We start from the raw sequence: 24,851 nt of genomic DNA on the forward strand, positions 1-24,851 counted from the left end.
TGGCAGAGCTGTAACTTACCTGTTCTGCAGCTCCTGTCAGCTCTCTCCTCCTCTGCGCCGTCCGTGCAGCTCCTTCTATCAGCTCACACTGTAAGTCTCGCGAGAGCCGCGGCTCTCGCGAGATTTACACTGGGAGCTGACCGAGGTGCTGAACGGACGGCGCGGAGGAGGAGAGAGCTGACAGGAGCTGCAGAACAGGTAAGTTACAGCTCTGCCAGCTCCCCTCTCCCCCAGTCTGTATTATGGCAATGTAAATTGCCATAATACAGACCTTGACTCGAGTATAAGCCGAGTTGGGCTTTTTCAGCCCAAAAAATGGGCTGAAAAACTCGGCTTATACTCGAGTATATACGGTATATATAAATAAAAATAATATGAAATATATATATATATATATATATATATATATATATATACATAGTTACACAAATATATTCATAAATATTCACGTAGACTTCAAATATGTAAATATGTATATATATTTAAATTCTAGGTGCATATTTATGTAATATTTTTACATAATTAAGTCATTTTATTGATTGCAATTTGGAGGACATGCCTGACAACCCAGGCCAAAAGTCCAGAGAATTTAATTTGCTAGCACTATATTTAACCCTGTAACCATTTTTCACACACAAACGGCACTTTCACTAATGATATCATTGTTGTGGTACATTTTACTGTTTTAAAACACTAATATTTGTGTTCAGCGAAGTTTCCTGAGTATAACAGTACCCCCCATGTACAGGTTTTATAGTGTTTTGGAAAGTTACAGCGTCAAATATAAGGCTTGATTTTCCTTTTTTTTTTTTTTACATTGAAATTTGCCAGATTGGTTATGTTGCCTTTGAGAGTACATGGTAGCCCAGGAATGAGAATTACCCACATGATACCATTTGCAAAAGAAGACAGCCCAAAGTATTGCAAATGGGGTATGTTCAGTCTATTTTAGTAGCCACTTAGTCACAAACACTGGCCAAAGTTAGTTCATAATTGTTTTTTGCATTTCTAACAAACAAACAAATATAAATGCTAACTGTGGCCAGTGTTTGTGACTAAGTGGCTACTAAAAAGACTGGACCCCATATTGAATACCCTGGGTTGTATACTTTAAAAAAATATATATGTACATGTGAGGTGTGATTCAGAGTTTTCTGACATATAACAGTGTTTCCGTGTTACTATTGATAAATTGTAAAACTATATATTTTGAAACAGCAATGTCCTACTTGTACTTAAAGCCCTATAACTTTCAATAAAAGCTAAGAACTTGTTAACATCGAGTATTTCTAAACTCAGGACAAAATGTAGAAACTATCTAGCATGGGTGTTTTTTGGCGGTTGTAGATGCGTAACAGATAATGGGCGTCAAAGTTAGAAAAAGTTTTTTTTATTTTTTCATCATATTTTATAATTTGTTTAAAGCAAATTATATGATATGATGAAAATAATGGTATCTTTAGAAATATATGTGTCGGTACAGTATATTAGTAAGAGGAAAATTACAACTAAATACAAACACAGCAGAAATGTAAAAACAGCCCTGGTCCTTAACGGTAAGAAAATTGAAAAACAGTCTGGTCACTAAGGGGTTATTGGAAACGAATTAGAGATAACCACACATGAGAATGACTTGGGAATTGTTATAGACAACAAACTATGCAACAATGTGCGATGTCAATCAGCAGTGGCTAAGCTCAGTAAGGTATTGTCATGCATGAAAAAGGGCATAAATTCTCGGGATAAGAATTAAATGTTGCCTATTTATAAAGCGCTGGTAAGACCACATCTTGAATATGTTGTGCAATTTTGGGCACCTGTTTAAAAGAAGGATATTATGGCACTAGAAAGAGTGCAGAGGCAGGCTACAAAATTAGTAAAAGGAATGGAACATTTTAGCTATGAAGAAAGTTTAAGAAATTTAAACGTTGCCTCAGAGGGGTATACTAACATTATACAAATATATTTGTGGCCAATACAAACCATTGTGTGGAAATCTATTTACAAACAGGACTTTACATAGGACACAAGGTCATGTGTTTAGACTGGAAGAAAGAAGATTTAGCCTAAGTCAAAGGAAAGGGTTTTTTACAATAAGAACAATAAGGATGTGGAATTCTCTGCCTGAAGAAGTGGTTTTATCAGATTCCATACAGATGTTTAAACAGCAACTAGATGCGTACTTGCAAAAACAGAATATTCAAGGATATCATTTCAATGTAGGGTAAATGCTTTTTGATCCAATGATTAATCTGACTGCAATTCTGGGGTCAAGAAGGATTTATTTTCCTAGTTTGTTGCAAAATTGGAAGTGCCTCCAACTGTTTTTTTGCCTTCTTTTGGATCAACAGCAAAAAACAAATGTGAGGAAGGATGAACTTGATGGACACGTGTCTCTCTACGTAACTATGTAAATAAACTGTGATTTTACCACTATTTCAGTGTTTATTTTCTTTTCGTTCTACTTTGGCAGGAGCAGCTTGAGCAGGTTGACCCGCGGGGCCGGACTCCCCTTCACCTTGCCACAACGCTAGGACATATCGAATGTGCCAGGGTTCTGCTGAACCATGGAGCAGACGTCAGTAAAGAGAATCGCAGTGGATGGACAGGTAAATACTTAGTTATTGATTATGCTATTAGCACGTAGATTATAACTTTTTTCACTGTAGGTTGTTATATTACTATTTTAAAGAAAAAAAAAAGGATTGAGATTTTAAGTACAAAAAGGATCAATTATTTTCTGGTTGGAGCCAAAACTCTTTTTGATGTTTTAGCTGCACGGACAGCCTACTCAAGCCATATATTGGGCATCCTGATTCCTAATGTGCAGTTACGCATTTATATGGTCAGCTTCTATGGATTAAGTCTTTACCGCTATGCCGTCTGTGTAGCAGCCAGTTCTGGTGGAATAAATCTATTTGATACTTACTTTTTGAGTCATTTATTACACGTGAGTTTACAGAGGAAGAGGTTCTATTTCAACTGTCAAAAGTAAAGACAAATAAGTCAATGGGACCTGATGGAATACACCCAAAGCTATTAAAAGAGCTTAGTGGTGTACTAGCAAAACCATTAACAGATTTATTTAACCAATCATTGATAACAGGAGTAGTCCCAGAAGATTGGAAGTTAGCGAATGTTGTGCCCATTCACAAGAAAGGTAATAGGCAGGAGTCCGGCAACTATAGGCCAGTAAGCCTTACTTCAGTAGTGGGGAAAGTGATGGAAACCATGTTAAAGGATAGGATTGTTGAACATCTAAAAACACATGGATTTCAAGATCAGAGACAACATGGGTTTACTTCAGGAAGATCATGCCAAACTAATCTTATTGATTTTTTTGATTGGGTAACTAAAATTATAGATCAGGGTGGTGCAGTAGACATTGCTTACCTAGATTTCAGTAAGGCTTTTGACACTGTTGCACATAGAAGGCTTATCAATAAACTACAATCTTTGAGTTTGGATTCCAATATTGTTGAATGGGTAAGGCAGTGGCTGAGTGACAGGCAACAGAGGGTTGTAGTCAATGGAGTATATTCGAAGCTTGGGCTTTTCACCAGTGGGGTACCTCAGGGATCTGTACTTGGACCCATTCTCTTTAATATTTTTATTAGTGATATTGCAGAAGGTCTTGATGGTAAGGTGTGTCTTTTTGCGGATGATACTAAGATATGTAACAGGGTTGATGTTCCAGGAGGGATAAGCCAAATGGAAAATGATTTAGGTAAACTAGAAAAATGGTCAGAGTTGTGGCAACTGACATTTAATGTGGATAAGTGCAAGATAATGCATCTTGGACGTAAAAACCCAAGGGCAGAGTACAGAATATTTGATAGAGTCCTAACCTCAACATCTGAGGAAAGGGATTTAGGGGTGATTATTTCTGATGACTTAAAGGTAGGCAGACAATGTAATAGAGCAGCAGGAAATGCTAGCAGAATGCTTGGTTGTATAGGGAGAGGTATTAGCAGTAGAAAGAGGGAAATGCTCATGCCATTGTACAGAACACTGGTGAGACCTCACTTGGAGTACTGTACACAGTACTGGAGACCCTATCTTCAAAAGGATATTGATACATTAGAGAGAGTTCAAAGAAGGGCTACTAAACTGGTTCATGGATTGCAGGATAAAACTTACCAGGAAAGGTTAAAGGATCTTAACATGTATAGCTTGGAGGAAAGACGAGACAGGGGGGATATGATAGAAACATTTAAATACATAAAGGGAATCAACACAGTAAAGGAGGAAACTATATTTAAAAGAAGAAAAACTACCACAACAAGAGGACATAGTCTTAAATTAGAGGGACAAAGGTTTAAAAATAATATCAGGAAGTATTACTTTACTGAGAGGGTAGTGGATGCATGGAATAGCCTTCCAGCTGAAGTGGTAGAGGTTAACACAGTAAAGGAGTTTAAGCATGCGTGGGATAGGCATAAGGCTATCCTAACTATAAGATAAGGCCAGGGACTAATGAAAGTATTTAGAAAACTGGGCAGACTAGATGGGCCGAATGGTTCTTATCTGCCGTCACATTCTATGTTTCTATGTTTCTATGTGTTGCGGCTCCCTATTGTTTTTCTACTGTTTACCAGAACAGACAGCCCAGGAATGGTAATAACAATAAGTAACTTTTCAAACATACTTTTTATGTCTGTCTAGAACAATTGTTAGAAGACATGTAATGCTCTTTAAAATGACACTAAGGCTTGCTGGTCATGACATGTGCACTTTAAATGCTACACAACAGAGATGATTAAATCGTGAATATGTCAAAAAGACCAGTGACTCCAGTTTATTTTGTTTGTCTTGCTCAAAGTTTACCTGTCATCCACAAATTGTGCGAAAGACAAGATTCCATTAATGGAAAATGTACAGATTAAAAAATATATTTACCTGAATATTACTTCCTCCAAGCCAGAAATAAAGCCTAGGGCTACGTGGAATACACCCTGCCCACAAATTATGTGAGAAACAGTTCCCCAATTGTTAGCATACATGGGAACACCAATAATTGTCCAGTTCCACCATTTTCTTTAGAGGGGCAGCAATTACTTGTCCATCTGTCTTTAGAGTCTTTTGATGTAACATTTACTGATTTGCCAACGTCATAGTAGCAAAGCTAAGAAACTTAACATTATACAAAGTAATAGCAACAAGTTAGATATGACAGGTGCACTTAATTTTTTTTTAATAACATATATTTATATCTACTATCCAGTTAACTTATTCATTGTCTAATTTCCCCATTGTTTGTTGTTGTTTTGCTAATCACTTCTTCTTTTTTTCCTTTCTCGTCATACAGTCAGGTCCATAAATATTGGGACATCGACACAATTCTAATCTTTTTGGCTCTATACACCACCACAATGGATTTGAAATTAAATGAACATGATGTGCTTTAACTGCAGACTTTCAGCTTTAATTTGAGGGTATTTACATCCAAATCAGGTGAACGGTGTAGGAATTACAACAGTTTGAATATGTGCCTCCCACTGTTCAAGGGACCATAAGTAATGGGACAATTGGCTGCTCAGCTGTTCCATGGCCAGGTGTGTGTTATTCCCTCATTATGCCATTTACAAGGAGCAGATAAAAAGTCCAGAGTTCATTTCAAGTGTGCTATTTGCATTTGGAATCTGTTGCTGTCAACTCTCAATATGAAATCCAAAGAGCTGTCACTATCAGTGAAGCAAGCCATCATTAGGCTGAAAAAACAAAACAAACCCATCAGAGAGATAGCAAAAACATTAGGTGTGGCCAAATCAACTGTTTGGAACATCCTTAAAAAGATAGAACGCACCGGTGAGCTCAGCAACACCAAAAGACCCGGAAGACCACAGAAAACAACTGTGGGTGATGACCGAAGAATTCTTGCCCTGGTGAAGAAAACACCCTTCACAACAGTTGGCCAGATCAATAACACTCTCCAGGAGGTAGGTGTATGTGTGTCAAAGTCAACAATCAAGAGAAGACTTCACCAGAGTGAATACAGAGGGTTCATCACAAGCTGTAAACCATTGGTGAGCCTCAAAAACAGGAAGGCCAGATTAGAGGTTGCCAAACAACATCTAAAAAAACCTTCACAGTTCTGGAACAACATCCTATGAACAGATGAGACCAAGATCAACTGGTACCAGAGTGATGGGAAGAGAAGATTATGGAGAAGGAAAGGAACTGCTCATGATCCAAAGCATACCACCTCATCAGTGAAGCATGGTGGTGGTAGTGTCATGGCGTGGGCATGTATGACTGCCAATGGAACTGGTTCTCTTGTATTTATTAATGATGTGACTGCTGACAAATTCAGCAGGATGAATTCTGAAGTTTTTCGGGCAATATTATCTGCTCATATTCAGCCAAATGCTTCAGAACTTATTGGACGGCACAGTGCAGATGGACAATGACCCGAAGCATACTGCAAAAGCAACCAAAGAGTTTTTTAAGGGAAGGAGGTGGAATGTTATGCAATGGCCAAGAAAATCACCTGACCTAAATCCGATTGAGCATGCATTTCACTTGATGAAGACAAAACTGAAGGGAAAATGCCCCAAGAACAAGCAGGAACTGTAGACAGTTGCAGTAGAGGCCTGGCAGAGCATCACCAGGTATGAAACCCAGCGTCTGGTGATGTCTATGTGTTCCAGACTTCAGGCTGTAATTGACTGCAAAGGATTTGCAACCATGTATTAAAAAGTGAAAGTTTGATTTATGACTGTTAATCTGTCGCATTACTTTTGGTCCCTTAAAAAGTGTGAGGCACATATACAAACTGTTGTAATTTCTACACCGTTCACCTGATTTGGATGTAAATACCCTCAAATTAAAGCTGAAAGTCTGCAGTTAAATCACAACTTGTTTGTTTCATTTCAAACCCATTGTGTTGGTGTATAGAGCCAAAAAGATTAGAATTGTGTCGATGACATGTCCCAATATTTATGGGCCTGAGTGTATATTGTTTATAGACTTTATTTTGTTTATACGTGTAGCAATTAATCCTTACTTTGAACAGAATGAACATTACCTGTTATATCATTTTTGTCACCTTTGTTCTACAAGCTAGTTTTGGTCACCACTATCAAAAACGGATCTTGTTGCACTAATTTCTTTGTTTCGCTAACCCACTGTACAGCGCTACAGAGTATGTCAGTGATTAATATATAATAAAACAGCCATATAGATACAGATAAATCATTAAGAGTAAGGTTGTATCTAAAAATTTGATGTGTCATTTAAAATGTTCTTCCTGATTTAATAATACGGCAGAATGATACAACAATGGCAGTCTGTGTAATTACACAGCAGTAGATGAGTCTCCTCATAATTAAATTACGTTGTCTAATCCATCACCAGATGATCACTTAACAGTGTAATGCACACCGAACACACTATATAATTGTGTTATCGGAATTCCATGTATGGATCCACTGCTTAATCATAGTACACAATCACACAATCACAATCCACTATATAACTCTAATGGTGTATTAATTTAGTAGACACTATTGGTACAAAAAAGAAACCTGTTGTGTAACCTGTTGTGATCACTATAAATCATCAAGCTAAGCTGTAATTAAAAGGACATGCCTGTTGTACTTGTGTTCCGTCGTATAGCAAAAGAATGCAGTGTTGGTGCGCTCGCTACAAATTTGATGCAGCGTAACTCACGCTTCGTGTTACTGATACAGTCACGATGATACACTATTTGTATTATGTCTAGATGCACTCCCTGGAGTGGTATAATGTTTCTATATTATATAGTTAATATGTATGTAATCAAATTTATTGTCTAGGCCTCCAGTAGAATTATCTTAATTCTGCCACGTGACGCAGGGTCTGCAAGCCCAGCTCTATAATGCTTGTGAATGTTTGTGATTTTCGCCATATTGCTGCAGTATCTACATGTCTTGTTTGTAAACTTAATGCATTTTAATGCATTGTCTATCTAGTGTCCTTTGTATAAATAAATACACTGCCTCAGTAAGAGTCTACATTTGTGTGTTACAGCCACCACCTACAATCCATCCTCAGTCTATACAGTGACAGTCTTTTGTCTAGTAAGTTTTTATGCCATCTGGTTATATTACAGTGCAGGGACAAGGTACAGTGCATGGGAAACTCTGTACCATATCCCCTATAGGAATTTATTTTTCGTTTGTGTATTAAGTAAGTCTGCGTTATAATAGGCATCACTAAATATTAACACTGTCGCTGCATTGTTTTATACAAGCCTTTGGTTGGACCATCTAACCGGCTCAGAGCACACGCTGGCACTCTGAGCTTGGGAAGGGAGTGGAGAGGGAGAGAATGAGGATGGAGGGTGGGTGGGAGAAAAAAATAGCAAAGGGGATAAAAAGGATGGAGAGCTTCAGTTTTAGGAGGGAGGGGAGACACAAGCTTCCCCCTGCATGATCTGCCTGCAAAGGGAGAAGCCCAGGACGTCTGTCACCAGCGTGCAATGCGCACTGACGACAGACGTAACATATACACAGAATTGACATTTGGCAGTCCCGGCACACAATAGCAAACAACTCTGGATTTGCAGTGTTTGAAGCAGAAATGCTGCACATCCAGACACTTACTACCAGGACCTCTTCTAAAAGCTATTTGGTGAAAATTACCAACTCCTTTAAAATGTTTTGTTTCTCTCATCTTTCTTAAAAAGACTTAAAAAGACAAGCCACAATAGAGGGGGGGCCAGTTTAGGTGAAGGGAGAGACCTGTTTTATCCAACTGCTTCAGTACAGTTTGGCACAGCTAAAGAGACATTACAAGTAGAGTCATTGCCCCACAAGCGGTATGATAAGCTGTAGTGGCTATGGTGTTTCGAACCAGGGCTAAGTAAACACTGCGCATTATGGAAATATACCCTCATGCAAGGCCTTGTGTCCCACGGTCAGTTGTTATGCACACTGTATCAGAGTGTTCGTGTCCTTGTGTACAGTCATATTATATCTATTTTACAGTTCTTCAAGAGGCAGTCAGCACACGTGACCTAGAACTAGTGCGTTTGATTTTACGACATCGGGATTACCAGAGAACTATTAAACGTCTGGCAGGTATACCCATCCTTCTGGAGAAACTGCGTAAGGTAAATAAAAATACTACTTTATCACTCACTGCCACGTCTAACGCTCATTTATTTCATTTCGTGATCTAAAAATTACATTTATCAGCATTCTCACTTGATCATTTAGGCCATCAACCATCAATTACTTAATTTACCCTTGTGACCACCTTTGTCTTTTTTTTCCCCTTTTTATTCAGTTGCTCCTTGAGCATCCTAACCAGGGGCGGAGTGACCACTCACATCGGTCATGGACAGCCATCCTCTGGTTGTAGAGATCAGAAACCCATGCCAGAAAGCCAGAATTCAAAGGCCTCTTTGCAGGCCAAAATGTTGCTTATTTGTTCTAATAAATCTGCTTTTTTGCAATAGAGTCATGATGGTTGAATAAACACTGCAAGTACTACGGCACTTGGAGTGTTCCTTTTAGCTTTTACATTCTAAGTGATGTAAGCTGACTTTCCTATGATCATTCGACCAGCCCACTTGTGGCAAATATTTTCCATGCTGCTATAGGTTATTCTACATATTCTTTTTCTTTTTCTCAATCTTTTGTGGTATTTTTATTTTACTGTTTTTCTTCTGTACTCTTTATTCCCAAGAAAGCCTTTTCAATCTCTCACCTATTTCCTGAGTATCACAGGTGTCAGATTTGATCCTTCGAACATCCCAAGTGATTAAGTGCTAATGTATTTTCTTGTGGAGTTAATCCTTTTATTGTTGCAGGGGCTGGCTGCTCTGGCAATAAATGGGTTACATTTGTCTTGAGAATACATGTTAAGGGAAAAATAGAAGATGCTTAAATCCTATTGTACGTGTCATTCTTACGTATTTATATACCAATGGAAACATGTGCTAAATATTTAATCTCTCTTGGGAAGTATTCAGTTTACCCATTTAATTGGTCAGTATGTTTTTTTTTGTTTTATTTTATCTTGTCACAGATATTCTTTTGTTTAGAAATAATATCATCAACTTTCTTGAACCGGCTAAACATGCCTGGCAAAAAATGGTTACGTTTCTTATTAGGTATATCCCCAAATAGGGTTCAAATAAGACTAGCAGCAGTGCATACGTGAAGCTGGGTGACCACATGCTGCTCTTAACTGTCCGTCTGCGTTAAATATTTATTCTGTTTTGGGAAGGGTTGTGATAAATCATTCATTTAACTGAATTCCGTTTAGTCTCCCACCTAATGGAATGTAGTGGCTGACACTGATGACTGAGGCTTTAAAGGTCCGTTTCACGATAACATTAAGAGTAATTGCTACAGGCGAGATTTCGTATAGAATTTATTTGCTAGAAGGTTCACTGGGGCAAAATAAACAAAATTTATCTAAAAATAATAAAGTAGGAATAATTCTCCAATTCAGGTAATTTGATCTTTATTTTAATTATCACTTAGTTAGTTACATATGCTAAAAAGAGACATGTGTCCATCAAGTTCAGCCTTTTTCTCATCTGTTTTTTGCTGTTGAGCCAAAAGAAAACTGTTACGAACGCTGGTATCTTAAGTACTTTGTCCGCCTATTCGATTGTTCCCATTGTTTGTGGGAACAAAACTAAAGAACAGCACTCTCCTAGCTGTTCGTGAAAGGAAGCAGATGTTCATATGTTTTTACTGGTGTTCGGGATTTTAGTTCCAGACACTCGACGACCAAGTCCCGCTCCCTCCTTTCATGCAAACAAGATGGCCCAGATCAAGAGCTCAATCGACAGTTCCCTTTGTAGATAATGAGCCAGGGGGTGGTTGGTGTTCGGTAGTTTCATCTACCGAACTAATAAAACATAAAAGTCACGAATAAACATAAAAGTCACAAATTAAAAGACTCTCTTCTTCACAAAAACAAAACACCCAGCTTGAAGCGCTTCTAATTTTGCAATTTTGCTTCTTGATCCCAGAATGGTAGTCAGATCTATTACCCCTTAATCTAAAAATTATATCCTTGAATATTATGTTTTTGCAAATATGCATCCAGTTACTTTTTAAACAACTGTACAGACTCTAATAACACTACTTCTGCAGGCAGAGAATTCCATAACCTTATTGTTCTTACTGTAAAAAACGTTTCCTTTGCCTTAGACTAAATCTCCTTTATTCCCGTCTAAACGCATGACCTTGTGTCCTATGTATAGCCTTGTTTGTGAATAGATTTCCAGACATTGATTTGTATGGGCCCCGGATACATTTGTATAATGCTTTCATATCCCCTCTGAGGCGCTGTTTTTCTAAACTAAAGAGGTTTAAATTTGTTAACCTTTCTTCATAGCTAAAATGCTCCATTCCTTTTATTAACTTTGTAGCATCTCTCTGCACATTTTCTAGTGCCTTAATATCCTTCTTTAGAACAGGTGCCAAAATTTGCACAGAATATTCAAGATGTGGTCTTACCAGTGATTTATAAAGAGACAAAATGATATTCTCATCCCGGGAATGAATGCCCCTTTTTATACAATGACAATACCTGCGCCACTGCTAATTGACATTGCACATTATTGCCTAGTTTGTTGTCTATAACAATTACTAAATCCTTCTCATGTGTGGTTATCCCTAATTCACTACCATTTAGCGTGCAAGTTGCTTGTGCATTCTTTACACCGAAGTGCATAACTTTGCATTTTTCTACATTAAATGTACTTTATTAAATGTACTACAAATTTGCCATTTTAGTGCCCAGTTCCCCAATCTATCTAAATCCCTCTGCAGCAAAGTAATATCCTGCTCATATTGTATGACTTTACAGAGTGTTGTGTCGTCTGAAAACATCTGAAACATGGCTTTCAATGCCTATTTCAAGATCATTTGTAAAATAGAAGCACTCCCAAAACAGAACCCTGAGGGACACCATTTACCACTTTTATCCTGCTTGAAAATGTATCATTTATGATGCCAATGTTCTACCCAAGAACACCACCTGTCAAGTCACACAATTCTTTACGTGTGTATATGTATAAATGTTGTTAAAAGGATTTTTTTTTTTTAATTCAGTCTAATCTATTAGAGAGCCCCACCATTTGTTAGACAAAGTTGTCCTTGCTACTCAGTTCCTGACTACTCCCTAACTATCAGTCTTTCAGCATCCCTTTCTCAAGGTTTGGCTGTTTAACTATTGTACAAGAAGGGCTTACTTTATGGTTATTGTAATATGGGCCCTTATTATTATTATTATTATTATTATTATTTTATTATTTATATCGCGCCATCAGATTCCGTAGCGCTGTACAATGGGTCTGCAGGAATACTAAATTCCCTATTCTACTACTAACTCACTTTTATATTCAATCCTACCTGAGGATACACCCGTTTTGATGCACACAACGGCAGTACTTAATATTGTGACAGTGTTGTTTATCAACTGTGCGTATGCTCTGTGTGAGTTCATCCTTTGCTTTTGTTGTAAATGTTGGAAAACATTTTCTAATAAAGATTAAACATTTACATTTTTTTTTATTAATTTCAATTTGGAAGATCAGGCAGAAACTACGTTTTGTACAAGTCTAGCTTCCACCAAGCCATGTTTTTGTTTGAGACGTTAATGGATTCTGCATTCTAACAGACAAGATTTAAAAGTGCTGCCCGGCAGCTTGTTGTGTTCATGTGCTCTACCAATAGATCATTACTGGATTTTCTGCCACGCAGTTGTGGTTTTTTTTAAGTTGATCCAGGTCTTTTTATGATTGGTTTATTTTTGAGCCAGTTTACGTTGATATCATAAACATTGATTGTCGACCCTTCAAGATAAGCGTAAGTATTGCTGCATTTAATTTTACAGTTCATTTTTTTTCATTTTTATTTTATTAAAAAGATCATGTATGCACCATCAGGGGGTTACATTTTGAAATCCTAAGCTTGTCGGCACTGTAAACCATGGCAAACTTACAAGGGGTGAATTTCTTCTTGCCAGGGTTAAAGTTTTACTCGCCAATGGCTAGTAGCGAATGGAAAGTTTAAGCCATAATCACTTATGATACATGCATAGGCAATGCAAGAGCACTCTGTTTCTGTCTTCTTTTATTCCATTCATTAGTGCAACGGAGATATTCGCCAAAGTCAAAGGATCTATATACCCCCTTTAATTTCGTCATATCAAAGAGTTGTGGCTAGCTTTCTTCTGTACAAGATTTTGTACAGAGTGTTCACCTAGGGCAAGTCGTAGAACGTAGTCGTAGTCGTAGTCGTAGACGTGTAACTGTTTCTCTTATTGATTTATGTGAGATAGCCTTTAGAGCAGCTGCAAGATTGTCTGACTAGCTAGTTTTTCATTCACGAAAATGACGCTACTTGTCTAATATTCGTAGCTGTTACATTGCTGCTGTAGAGTTGTTGAGTAGATCCATTCTTTTTCTTGTGAACAATATAATAAGTGACTCAGTCTACAATGAGCGGTAAAGCTTTTAATACAACGTGGACAGCTGAACTTCATATCTGCCATCGTTTCCTACAGTTGAAGAATGCATTTCTACACTACACTGAAAGGATTAATTTGTAAACGTTCGTTAATTTGCACAAATGTAGATAGGACTAATCAATGGTTCTTACTAATCACTTGGCTTTCCCTCATCTTAGAACACGTAGACTAAGACTACCCAATAAAGTTAATGTGTGTTGTAGGACATTGGATAACAAAGACGTGTTTCTGTTAAATTGGATTCAATTGCATTTTGTGTTTTGTGAGTAGAATTTTTTTCCCCAGGGGAATACATTGCGCCTATTATTAAAACATACATTATTCCAGGTTCTGTTAACATATAGAAGAATTTTAGCTGTGCATTTGAGCATTGTAGAAAGACTGTTGAATGTGTCACATCTGTTGGCAGACGTTAAGGTGTTATTTAATTATAGTCTCTTATTTCTTTCTAATCAGGCACAGGACTTTTATGTAGAAATGAAATGGGAGTTTACAAGTTGGGGTAAGTAGCCATTCGTGGTAGAAGTAAACGTGACACACAACACTTATTCTGGGTATTATTTCAGAAATCAAAACGAAAAACAGAAAAATGATTATCCATTAATTCCCTCTAAGAAAGGAGATGGCATTGAACTTAGACAAACCTCCCTTCCTTAGGTCAGGGGTAGGCTACCTTTTGGCACTCCAGATGTTAGGTACTACATCTTCTCTTATGCTTTTCCAGCATTATGGCTGAGAGAGAATTATGGGAGATGTAGTCCACAAGATCTGGAATGCTGAAGGTTGTCTACCTCTGTTCTAGGTGAATGCATGGAATGTGTGACTACATCCGAGATAGATTCTATACCTCTAGGGTCATGTAGCTGAAGTAATTATTAATTCATGTGTGTCAAAAAGCTCCACCATACTAGAAATCTTGAATGTTTATAGTGTGACAGTGCAACTGCATGACAATCCCATATTAAATGCCTTTGTTTGCTAATTTGTGAAATCTGTCATTTAATTACCCCAAACAGCATCATTTAATTTGACTTACAGGGACAAAGTTATTAAAGCTTAAAGGTATTGCTAGTTTATTTTTGTTGATTTTGAAAAAACCTTCAACTTTAGTCACTGCTTGATTATTTTAGCCTAAATTTAGCAATTCTGCTCTTGCTACATGACAATTCACTGTTTAGTCATTAAATCCCCAAAGGTTCACTGTAATAAAAAGAATGTATTTATACCACATCATGTGTTTTTGCCTCAGTTTTGCCATTTGGATTTAATTCATAAACATTCAGGGTTTAGTGAATAACTCTGATCAGTTTTGTGGAGGATTTGTCTGCAGTGAGAAATCTGTGCTGCATATTTTTTAACATCTTTAAAAACATAGTTAATCTCACCTTTTATTACAGAGCCAGCACAGATTCCTCACTGCAGCCCAGTCCTCCTCTCTTTTGAAGACAACATTTTTTTTTGCAGAAATTCAGACTTCAGTGAATAACCCTGTGATGACTTTTGTTCAATTAATGCTTCTCATAAGGAAGCATTGAGGGCAGAGTGAATGCATAGCAAATACTTCAATCTGTTAATCCAATGCTTCTGTATGAGAAGCATGGGATCCAATACTTCTCATAGGGAAACACTGGGCATACATCAAGTAATTGAATCTATTTCGCGTTCCTAGTGTCTCTTTGTCTGATAGCCAGTAGAGACATGATAATTGCAAAATGTAATCATTGATGTTTTTTTTAAAGACTATTTTTAATGATTCTTGCACCAATGTGTTAGTTTTAGAATTGAGCAAAGATGACTGTATGTACTACCACTAACTGAATGATGACAACTCTTTCTGTAGTGCCCCTGGTGTCCAAGATCTGTCCTAGTGACACGTATAAAGTGTGGAAAAGTGGCCAGAACCTGCGTGTAGATACCACGCTGCTTGGGTTTGACCACATGACTTGGCAACGAGGGAACCGCAGCTTCATCTTCAGGGGACAAGGTGAGTGTCTTGTAAGATTTAGTGCAAAATAAATATTTTTTTCATTTCATTAGAGTGTGCACCCAGATATATTTTTTAGAAGGTTGTGTGTGAGAGGTTACTTTGTTGTGCCTATGTGTGGGGTGGCTGTAAGTGTTGTATCTATCTGTGTCTCATATGTGTGAGTAGGTATGTGTGAGAATGATTGGGTAGCTTTTAGTGATGTTTGTTGCAGTGCGTGATGTATGTGGATACCTGTAGTAGTATTGCTGTGTGTGATGTGTTCTGCTTGTGTGGGTAGCTGTGATAACTGACTGGTTGGGTAGATGAGTTTACTGTGAGTGTTGGGGATATGGGCTGCTGTGGGGAGAGCAAAGGATGCAGGAGAAGTATAGTGCAAGGGGAAAAAACTGTTAATTAAAACAAAAAACCTAAATAAACTAAAGTTTATCCCCCTCCCTGAGGCTTACCTTAGGCCATGGAGGGGGAGTCGTAATCCCTGGTGGTCCAGTGGGACATGCAGTGGGTTTGCCCTAACAGCATTACAGTCACGTATTCATAGAGTATTTACTGCTGGGCCTGATGGGAAGTTGAGGAGATGTGATGTTACATCCTCCCACCTTCACTTACAGGCTCCGCTCAGAAAATAAAGGCCACTGAGAGCATGTAGACACATAGCCTGTCTATAATGCTGCTCTATACCACCAATGTCTTACAGATGACTGTATCACTTTAAATAATACACATTGCACTGATAAAATCCATCAGCACTATGGTAAAATAAATAAATGACGAGCAGGACTGGTTCTGCTTTTTGGGTGCTTTCGGGTGTGCCTGGGGACACACGGGACACCCTGTTAGCACTCCTGTGCATGCTTTTTATGATGACAACTGAGCCTGGTTTTTAAATTGATTTTTAACTTCGGTGGCATTACTGGTAGAAAAGGTTTGTGACATTTGTGGAATATGGTTACATTAACCCCTTAAGGACCAAACTTCTGGAATAAAAGGGAATCATGAAATGTCACACACGTCATGTGTCCTTAAGGGGTTAAAGATTCTCATACAATTCTGTCCAAGAGTTAGAAAGCTTTATCAATAGAATATTGGGACTGGACTGTGATGAATTCCATAGCATTGTAGTTTGAAAAAAGGCTCAAGTCTACGACGTGCAGACTATCACATGCCCTATTGCTGCTGTTGATCCAAGAGTTGGAAAAACTTAGTTGCTGTGTACTCCGTTCCATCCATGAGCATGATTTGGGTGCTGTGGATCCTTCATTATATGGCTATAAAAACATCATGTATCAACTCTGGATAATATCGTATTTCTCCTTTGCAGTTGTAGGATAAACTGTCTTTAAATAAAAGCCTATACCGCAATCTTTGTGTATACCTAAGGTAAAGTTTAGCATTTAAAGGAACACTATAGTGCCAGGAAACAAACCCGTTTTCCTGACACTATAGGGTTATTAGGTACCCCCCTCCCGCTGGGCTGAAGGGGTCATAACCCCTTCAGCCACTTACCTTAATCCAGTGCCGGGCTCCCTCAGCGCTGGTGACCTTTCCTCCCACTGCTGACGTCAGCTCCGAATGCGCATGCGCGGCCAGAACTGCGCGCACATTCACCGCCCATAGGAAAGCATTACTCAATTCTTTCCTATGGACGTCCAGCGTCTTCTCACTGTGATTTTCACAGTGAGAATCGCGGAAGCGGCCTCTAGTGGTTGTTAGGGAGACAGCCACTAGAAGCTGGGTTAACCCTCAGTGAGACATACCAGTTTCTCTAAAACTGCTGTGTTGTCGGCTGCAGGGTTAAAACTAGGGGGACCTGGCACCCAGACCACTTTATTGAGCTGAAGTGATTTGGGTGCCTATAGTGGTCCTTTAAGTATTTATTAATGTAGTAGTTGTAGTCGTAAATCACAATAACCACTAACCCAATCAATAGTATATTATAAGAAGTTATCTGAAATATTTGTGAAATCTTAACCCTCAAACAATGCCAGCTTTACTTATAGCATTATATCATTTTACAAGGTTAACATTTGTGCTACATTTCTTTAAAAAAAACTGTCTCTGCTTTTAGTCTAATTGCACGTTTCCTGGCTAGACAGAGGTGATGTGTCTTATGGTTAATGTGACCCAACAGCAAAAATACTAGAAGAGCAGGAATCATTCGGGAAAATGTAATATCCCTTATTCCCTCTGACAAACATGCCCTTATTTTTTTTTTTTTTTATATATGAGATTTTTATTTTTTTCAACAAAAAGTAAAGTCGGGTACAGAAAGGAAGAAGGGGAGGGGGTACAACAAGATCATGCGATCAGACTTTCCCAAACAACAGTTTGGGTTATAGATAAAAAGAGGAATATTGCAGACAGTTATCCATGTTCCTCAAGTATATCAAACGCTAATTCCTAACTTGCCTAGTCTGTCAGAATTCCATTTGCTGTTGTGTGGTCTTTGTGGGTAGTGATTTGGGTCGTGTATGGTCGAGCGGCGTGATGTCTTTATGTCTTCTCTGTGTGGTTTGGTTTATCGTTCTGTTTAGTTATTTGGTCATTTAAGTATTTGGTTATTTATTTATGCAAGTATTTCGTTTTATAATTATGGTTGAATATGGTTGAGTGGGCGGGCCCCTGTCTCGTTCCCTATTGTCAGTGGGCGAATGGGAATGAGAGGCCATGGTAAGCTTGAGTAGGCCTGGTATATTATGGTATATTATGGAAACGTGGAGGGTACTTTTGTTGGGTAGACACACTGGTGTGATATGGGATTCCTTCAGAAGGAAATGTGTTGCCCTGTGTCTTGATAATTCTCGTTAATTATCAAGTTTGGCCCTGAATGGAGAAAGCCTACCTTGTGGCAGGCCGTCTCAATTTATGTGATTGTTGAATTGTATCATTCGTTGTATGTCAGGATCAGGGTTTTCCCAGGTGTGTGAGCCAGGGTTTCCACAGTTGTTCTGTATATTTTGCCGATCTGTGAGTATCTGCGGACAGCACTTCATATCTATAATACTGGAAAATCTTGGTGGATAGCTCTTTGAGTGAGGGGCAGTAGGTGGTTTTCCAGTGTGTAGCCAGAAGATTTCGTGCTGCTAAGATGATAATTGCGATTACTTTTTTCGCCTTTTGATTCCACGTATTTGGGAAAAGCATCAATAAACCCTCCCGTGGGGTAAGAGGTTGTGTGTTAGGTAAGATTGCATTTAAAATGGTTTGAACATGTTTCCACAGGTGTTTGATTACATTACAGTCCCACCACAGGTGCATCATGGTTCCTGTATGTGAACCGCATCTCCAACAGGTGGGATTGGCTCCGGGAAATATTTGCTGTAGTCTGTGAGGGGTGAGGTACCATCTGTAGATTAACTTTTTATGCGCTTCTACATGTGAAAAACAGGATGTGAGACCCTTAAGAGCATTGAGTGCCCGCAGCCAGTCTTCATCTAAAATTCCAGATAAGCCTTCTTTGTCCCATTGGGTTACATACTTGAAGGATCTGGGCGTTAGGGTGCTTAGGAGAGATTTATAGCAGAGCGATAAGGACTTAGGTTTAGTAGGGGCTGATCTACATCTCTCGATCAGAGAGGAGACATAAACCTCCCGTGGGTTTGGTGTCGGCGTGCGTAATGTTACTTTGTCTTGGACGATACTTTTCAGTTGGAGGTACGGGAAGATGAAAGAGTCTGGTAACTTATATTTCTTCTGTAGCTCCGGAAATGCCAGAATCGAAGTTTGTGTACATACGTCCTTAATATAAATGATGCCTTGCTCCGTCCAATGATTAAGCGAGAGCCACGGTGAGATTACTTTTATTGCTTCCAAAGGAGCATGAACACTGTATTTCCCTTTGTCGGCCCTTGTGGCTAAAAGTTTATCCCATATTTTTAATGTTAGTTTCGTGGTTGGGTATACTGTCAACTCTTTTTTCCGAAAATTCTTCGGTGTCCACATTATGTTCTTTAGGGATGACCTAGAAACTTTTTCTTTCTCCATATCCGCCCATTGGTACGTAGAGTGAGGGGCATGAAGACGTATTGCAGATTCGAGGATAGCCGCTTCATAGTAAGTATTTAATTTCGGTAGGCCAAGACCCCCTTCCGCTTGTGTAATCTGGACTACGGAGAGAGGTAGTCGAGGTTTCTTATTATCCCATATGAATCTGTTTAAGGTAGTTTGAAGTGATTTGAAGAAACTTGACGGAACCTGCAACGGCAACATTCGAAATATGTACAAGATTTTTGGCAATAATACCATCTTTATTGTGTGGAGCCTTCCCAACCAGGATAATTTGACTTGTTTCCACTTCTGGAAGTTATAGATACATGTGTGCCTTAGAGGACCATAGTTCAAGGATACTGTTGTTGTTGCATGGAGTGCCAATTTCACTCCCAAGTACGTGATATGTTTCTGTCTCCAATCAAATTGGAATGTATGACGCAGTTGTTGTATAAATGGTGTAGGAATATTTATCGGTAAGGCTTGTGTCTTATTGGTGTTTAGCTTATAATATGATATCTGTCCAAATTCTTGTAGCAGAGACATAAGGCGTGGCAGGGAGGTCTTAGGGTTGCTCAGAGAAAGTAAAACATCATCTGCAAACATAGTCAACCTATGGTCTGTGTTGTTGATTTGGATGCCTGTGATGATTGGATCCTGTCTGATTTTTTCCGCTATTGGTTCCAGTGCTAATATGTATAAGAGGGGAGATAAGGGACATCCTTGTCGGGTTCCGTTGGTTAGAGCAAAGGGTGTCGAGATAAAGCCCGATTGAGATACTTGGGCCGTGGGATGTTTATATAATGACATGATCCCCTGTATTAGTTCCGGTGGGAAGTTGTATTTCGTTAACACCGAAGCCATGTATGTCCAATGGAGTCTATCAAATGCCTTTTCGGCATCAAGGGCTAACAGAAGGCTTTCTGTACCCTTCTCTTCTATGTGTGATAGTATGTTCAGTATTTTCCTAGTATTGTCAGACCCCTGTCTACCTTTTATGAATCCTGATTGATCGTTGTTTATCAATTTCGATAGAATTGGCGTTAACCTGTTTGCTATCAATTTGGCATAGATTTTTGTATCGCAATTCAGGAGAGATATGGGTCTAAAATTTGCGCACTGAGTGGGGGGTTTTCCTGGTTTCGGCAGCGTAGAAATGTGTGCCTTCAACATGTCTGTGGGCATGTCACCTGTTTGGAAGCATTGATTAAACAGTTTAGTCATGTGCGGTGCTAGGATGTCTTTAAATGTATGGTAGTATGAGTTAGTGAATCCGTCTGGGCCTGGTGATTTTTGTTTTGGTAATTGGTTGATTATATCTAGAAGTTCTTGGGTTTGGAATGGTTGTGTCAACATGTGGCCTTCTGCTGTCGAGAGGGTAGGTAAGCAAATATCCTGAAGGAAGGTATCTATATCTGTGAGACTGGGATGGTATGAGTCTTTATCTTGAGCTAAGTTATATAAGTTGCTGTAATATTGTCAGGGTACTCACCTGTGAGACAGACGGCCAGACGTGGTCGCTCCTGGAATTCCCAACAGGGGACTTGAACCGGGGTACTTATCTATCCCAGTCCTGCTCTCTGCCTCTGAGCCACAGCAGCTTTACCAGAGACTTCTGATTCCGGTCTTGTTCACCCTGGCTTGGCTACTACACCGGGGGCTGCACCTTGACTTGTCTGCTTCTCACCTGACTCTGATCTTCATCAGCAGGGTATTTAAACCCAGCCTCGCCCTGTACTCCTTGTCAAGTCTTTGATCTGTGTTCCTGTGTCGTACCAGTGTTCCTGTTTATTCTGCTTCGTATATTTGACCTCGGCTTGTGACTACGTTTATTCTAACCTCTGGCATCCTTTGACCTCGGCTATCCCTCGACTATCCTGCTGGTTCTGCCCTTGCCTGTCCTGCGAATTTGGTACTGCATCCTGCACAGCCCCCGTGCACAGACCCACAGGCCAGGTGAATTCTTACCTGACCACCTCGGCCTGTGGCTATCTGCAAGGGTGAGCGACATATCTGCGCTACAGACTCCCAACTCAGGTAAGACCCTGACAAAAGACTTGACCAATATGGAGTCCGCAGAAATGTGCTCACCCTCACTCCAGCAAGTGTCCAGCCTGGCCCAGATTGTTTCGGAGTTGCAGCAGGAACTTTTTTCTCTTAAAGGCGCAGTACATCCAGCTCCGGAACCCTTTGTCATCATGCCCGACAGATTTGATGGTAACTACACGTCCTTCCAGTCATTCAGGATGGATTGCGAGGTATTGTTCTCTTTAAAGCCTCGAACTTACGCCACGGATTTCATCAGGGTCAGAGCGGCTATCAACCTGTTGTCTGGACGCATTAAAGTTTGGGCTTACCAAATGTTGCAGAGGAAGAGTCCTGTCCTTGTCAGCTGGGAGTCCTTTATTATGGCTTTGGACTCACAGTGCAGGACCACTAAGCCCAAGCCAGCTCCACCTACTAAAAAATCGCGGAGTCTACGTCACCACACCCCGGTGATACCCTCTTATGATCCACTCCCCAGGAGAACTCCAGAGGTATCCTGTGTTCAACTTGATCCTGAGGAACCTATGCAAATTGGACGTGTCCACTGCAAAGTCACACCGGGGGAGAGGGACCGAAGGAGAAGCCATGGTCTGTGTTTTTACTGTGGAGAAGGTGGACACTTCATCACGCTTTGTCCTGTTCGCCCTCCTAGACCTCCTGCTCCAGAGTCGTCTGCCTTTACTACCAAAGTTGCTTCCTGTATTACCACCACTACTTCCTGCCCACTTGAAAAGGATTTACCTAAGGATTGTGTCATTGCTTCTAATGGCACTACGGTCTGTAAAAAAGACCTGGAAGTGTTCGAAAAAGCACTGCTAGCTGCGAGCACTGTCCCTCCCGAAGTTGTGGAAGTTTTTGTCACCCCTACCCGGAACCTAGACCGATCGTCAGCTGTACCAGAAGCTGGTACTGGGAAATCCCGAGCTAATCAGGGATCCCATACTGAGGACTTTCACTATGGGGACTCGACGGATTCTGAGAGTGACTCTGGTGAGACGGATTATTTCAATGAGGAGCCTACCTGCGCCCAGAGGTCGTTTTTGAAGGGGGAGGTACTGTCAGGGTACTCACCTGTGAGACAGACGGCCAGACGTGGTCGCTCCTGGAATTCCCAACAAGGGACTTGAACCAGGGTACTTATCTATCCCAGTCCTGCTCTCTGCCTCTGAGCCACAGCAGCTTTACCAGAGACTTCTGATTCCGGTCTTGTTCACCCTGGCTTGGCTACTACACCGGGGGCTGCACCTTGACTTGTCTGCTTCTCACCTGACTCTGATCTTCATCAGCAGGGTATTTAAACCCAGCCTCGCCCTGTACTCCTTGTCAAGTCTTTGATCTGTGTTCCTGTGTCGTACCAGTGTTCCTGTTTATTCTGCTTCGTATATTTGACCTCGGCTTGTGACTACGTTTATTCTAACCTCTGGCATCCTTTGACCTCGGCTATCCCTCGACTATCCTGCTGGTTCTGCCCTTGCCTGTCCTGCGAATTTGGTACTGCATCCTGCACAGCCCCCGTGCACAGACCCACAGGCCAGGTGAATTCTTACCTGACCACCTCGGCCTGTGGCTATCTGCAAGGGTGAGCGACATATCTGCGCTACAGACTCCCAACTCAGGTAAGACCCTGACAAATATTTACCGAATTCCTCCACGCTATCTTGTGGATTAGTAAGTTTGCGATTCTCTTTGTTATATACAAACGCTATATTAGATCTCGGTGTTCGGGCTTTCAATTGGGCGGCTAAAATTTTGCCTGCTCTATTACCCTCTTTAAAAAATTTATGTTTCATTTTTGTCAATAAGTAGGTGGTTTTAGCTAGTTCCATGTCTCTGAGTTTTGCTTGTAAGTGGAGGATTTGTTTCGTGGTTGAGTGGGATGGTGATATTTTATTTGTACGTGCTAACGCTGCGAGTTCGGTGATCGTGTCCGTGTATGTTTTCAGGCGTTGCCGTTTGTTGTGGCTGGCCTGCTTGAGAAGTTGGCCCCGGATGACCGCCTTGTGGGCCTGCCATAATGTGCCCACTTTTATGTCTTCTGTATTATTAGTGGCAAAATAGGACTCCAGTTCATCTCTGATCTGGGCAACAAAGGTATGGTCTGTGAGCAGCTTATCATCAAGACGCCAGGTCCTATATCCAGTAATTGGATATTGTGTTTTAAGTGATATTGTAATTGGGGCATGATCGGACCAAGTAATGACGCCTATCTCTGCCTTAGTGACCTGTGGTATCTGCGTCGTTGGGATGAGAAATCGGTCAATTCTTGAATATGAATCGTGTGCTAGGGAGTGGTGTGTATAATCTTTCTCGAGTGGGTGCAGGGTCCTCCATATATCTGTATAACCGTGGTGGAGGAGGGTATTTTCTATTAGTTTAGTGGCTCGGTGTCTCCGGTGTGTCGTTTTTTGTGTAACTTGGGAAGATGAGGTGGTATCCTGTATTGGGTCTAGAAGAAAATTGGTATCACCTCCAACTATGATTAAGCCATATTTATGTGCACTGGTGAGGGTTAGGACATGGTCCAAAAATAAATGTTGATTGTCATGTGGACCATATAGGTTGACTAATGTGTATTGAGCATTATTAATTATGCACTGTATGATGAGATATCTTCCTTTTTTGTCGCCTACTTTTTTGACTAGCTGAAAAGAGACTTCGTTGCTTATAAGGATTGAGACTCCCCTCTTCTTTTTCTTGTAGGTATTATGATATCCTATTGGGAAGTTGTTGGACCTTAGCTTAGGTGTGTGCATTTTTTGGAAGTGGGTCTCTTGGAGGAACACCACGTGTGCTTTGTGTTGCTTAGGTTCTTTGAGTGCTAGTCGTCTTTTAGTAGGGGAGTTGAGGCCATTGGTGTTTAAGGAGAAAATATTAAGCGCCATAATAGTGATATATATGAGTTTCTACTGTGACAGCCCGCTGATTAATCAGAGGACTGGCGGTTGAGGTATAGGTACTTCGAGAGGTAGCATTTGATAGTGCATCCTTAGTCTGACCCTTAGAGTCTGTATAGGAGGATAGGATCTCGATTTGTTGTTTACATGGTGGTAGTTTGGGACAGCGAACCAGGAAGGGGGTGGAACAGGAAACTGGGGTAGAACTATATACAGTGTTATAGTCTCCAGGTTGAGACTGAGTTGTCATATAGACAAGTGAGCAGTGAAGCTCGTGTATGGGGGAAGAGTCCTTTGTGGGTCCCTTAAGGGTGACTCACGGTGTTCTATTGTAGGGTATAGTCAATTCTTCGATTCTCACTGATTACTGTATCGTAGAGTACGCAGTCAGTGGTTATTTCTTTTATTGTTTTTTTTGTTTGTTTTTTGTTATATTTATCTCTTGATTGGCAAGGTGGATC

The 24,851-nt window shown here is 40.0% G+C and overlaps 1 protein-coding gene across 4 annotated transcripts in view; it reads left to right on the forward strand.

Moving 5' to 3' along the window:
• The window catches only part of ANKRD13B (ankyrin repeat domain 13B), a 183,870-nt gene that overhangs the window by 128,298 nt on the left and 30,721 nt on the right, over nucleotides 1-24,851 (forward strand). For all 4 annotated transcript variants that reach the window (XM_063450030.1, XM_063450031.1, XM_063450032.1 and 1 more), the window contains 4 exons: nucleotides 2,474-2,609; nucleotides 8,970-9,094; nucleotides 13,936-13,981; nucleotides 15,320-15,463. In XM_063450030.1, the coding sequence (XP_063306100.1) occupies nucleotides 2,474-2,609; nucleotides 8,970-9,094; nucleotides 13,936-13,981; nucleotides 15,320-15,463 (451 nt within the window). The remainder of the gene's footprint in view (nucleotides 1-2,473; nucleotides 2,610-8,969; nucleotides 9,095-13,935; nucleotides 13,982-15,319; nucleotides 15,464-24,851) is intronic.

The sequence above is a fragment of the Pelobates fuscus genome, chromosome 1 (assembly GCF_036172605.1).
Source record: "Pelobates fuscus isolate aPelFus1 chromosome 1, aPelFus1.pri, whole genome shotgun sequence".
NCBI lineage: Eukaryota > Metazoa > Chordata > Amphibia > Anura > Pelobatidae > Pelobates > Pelobates fuscus.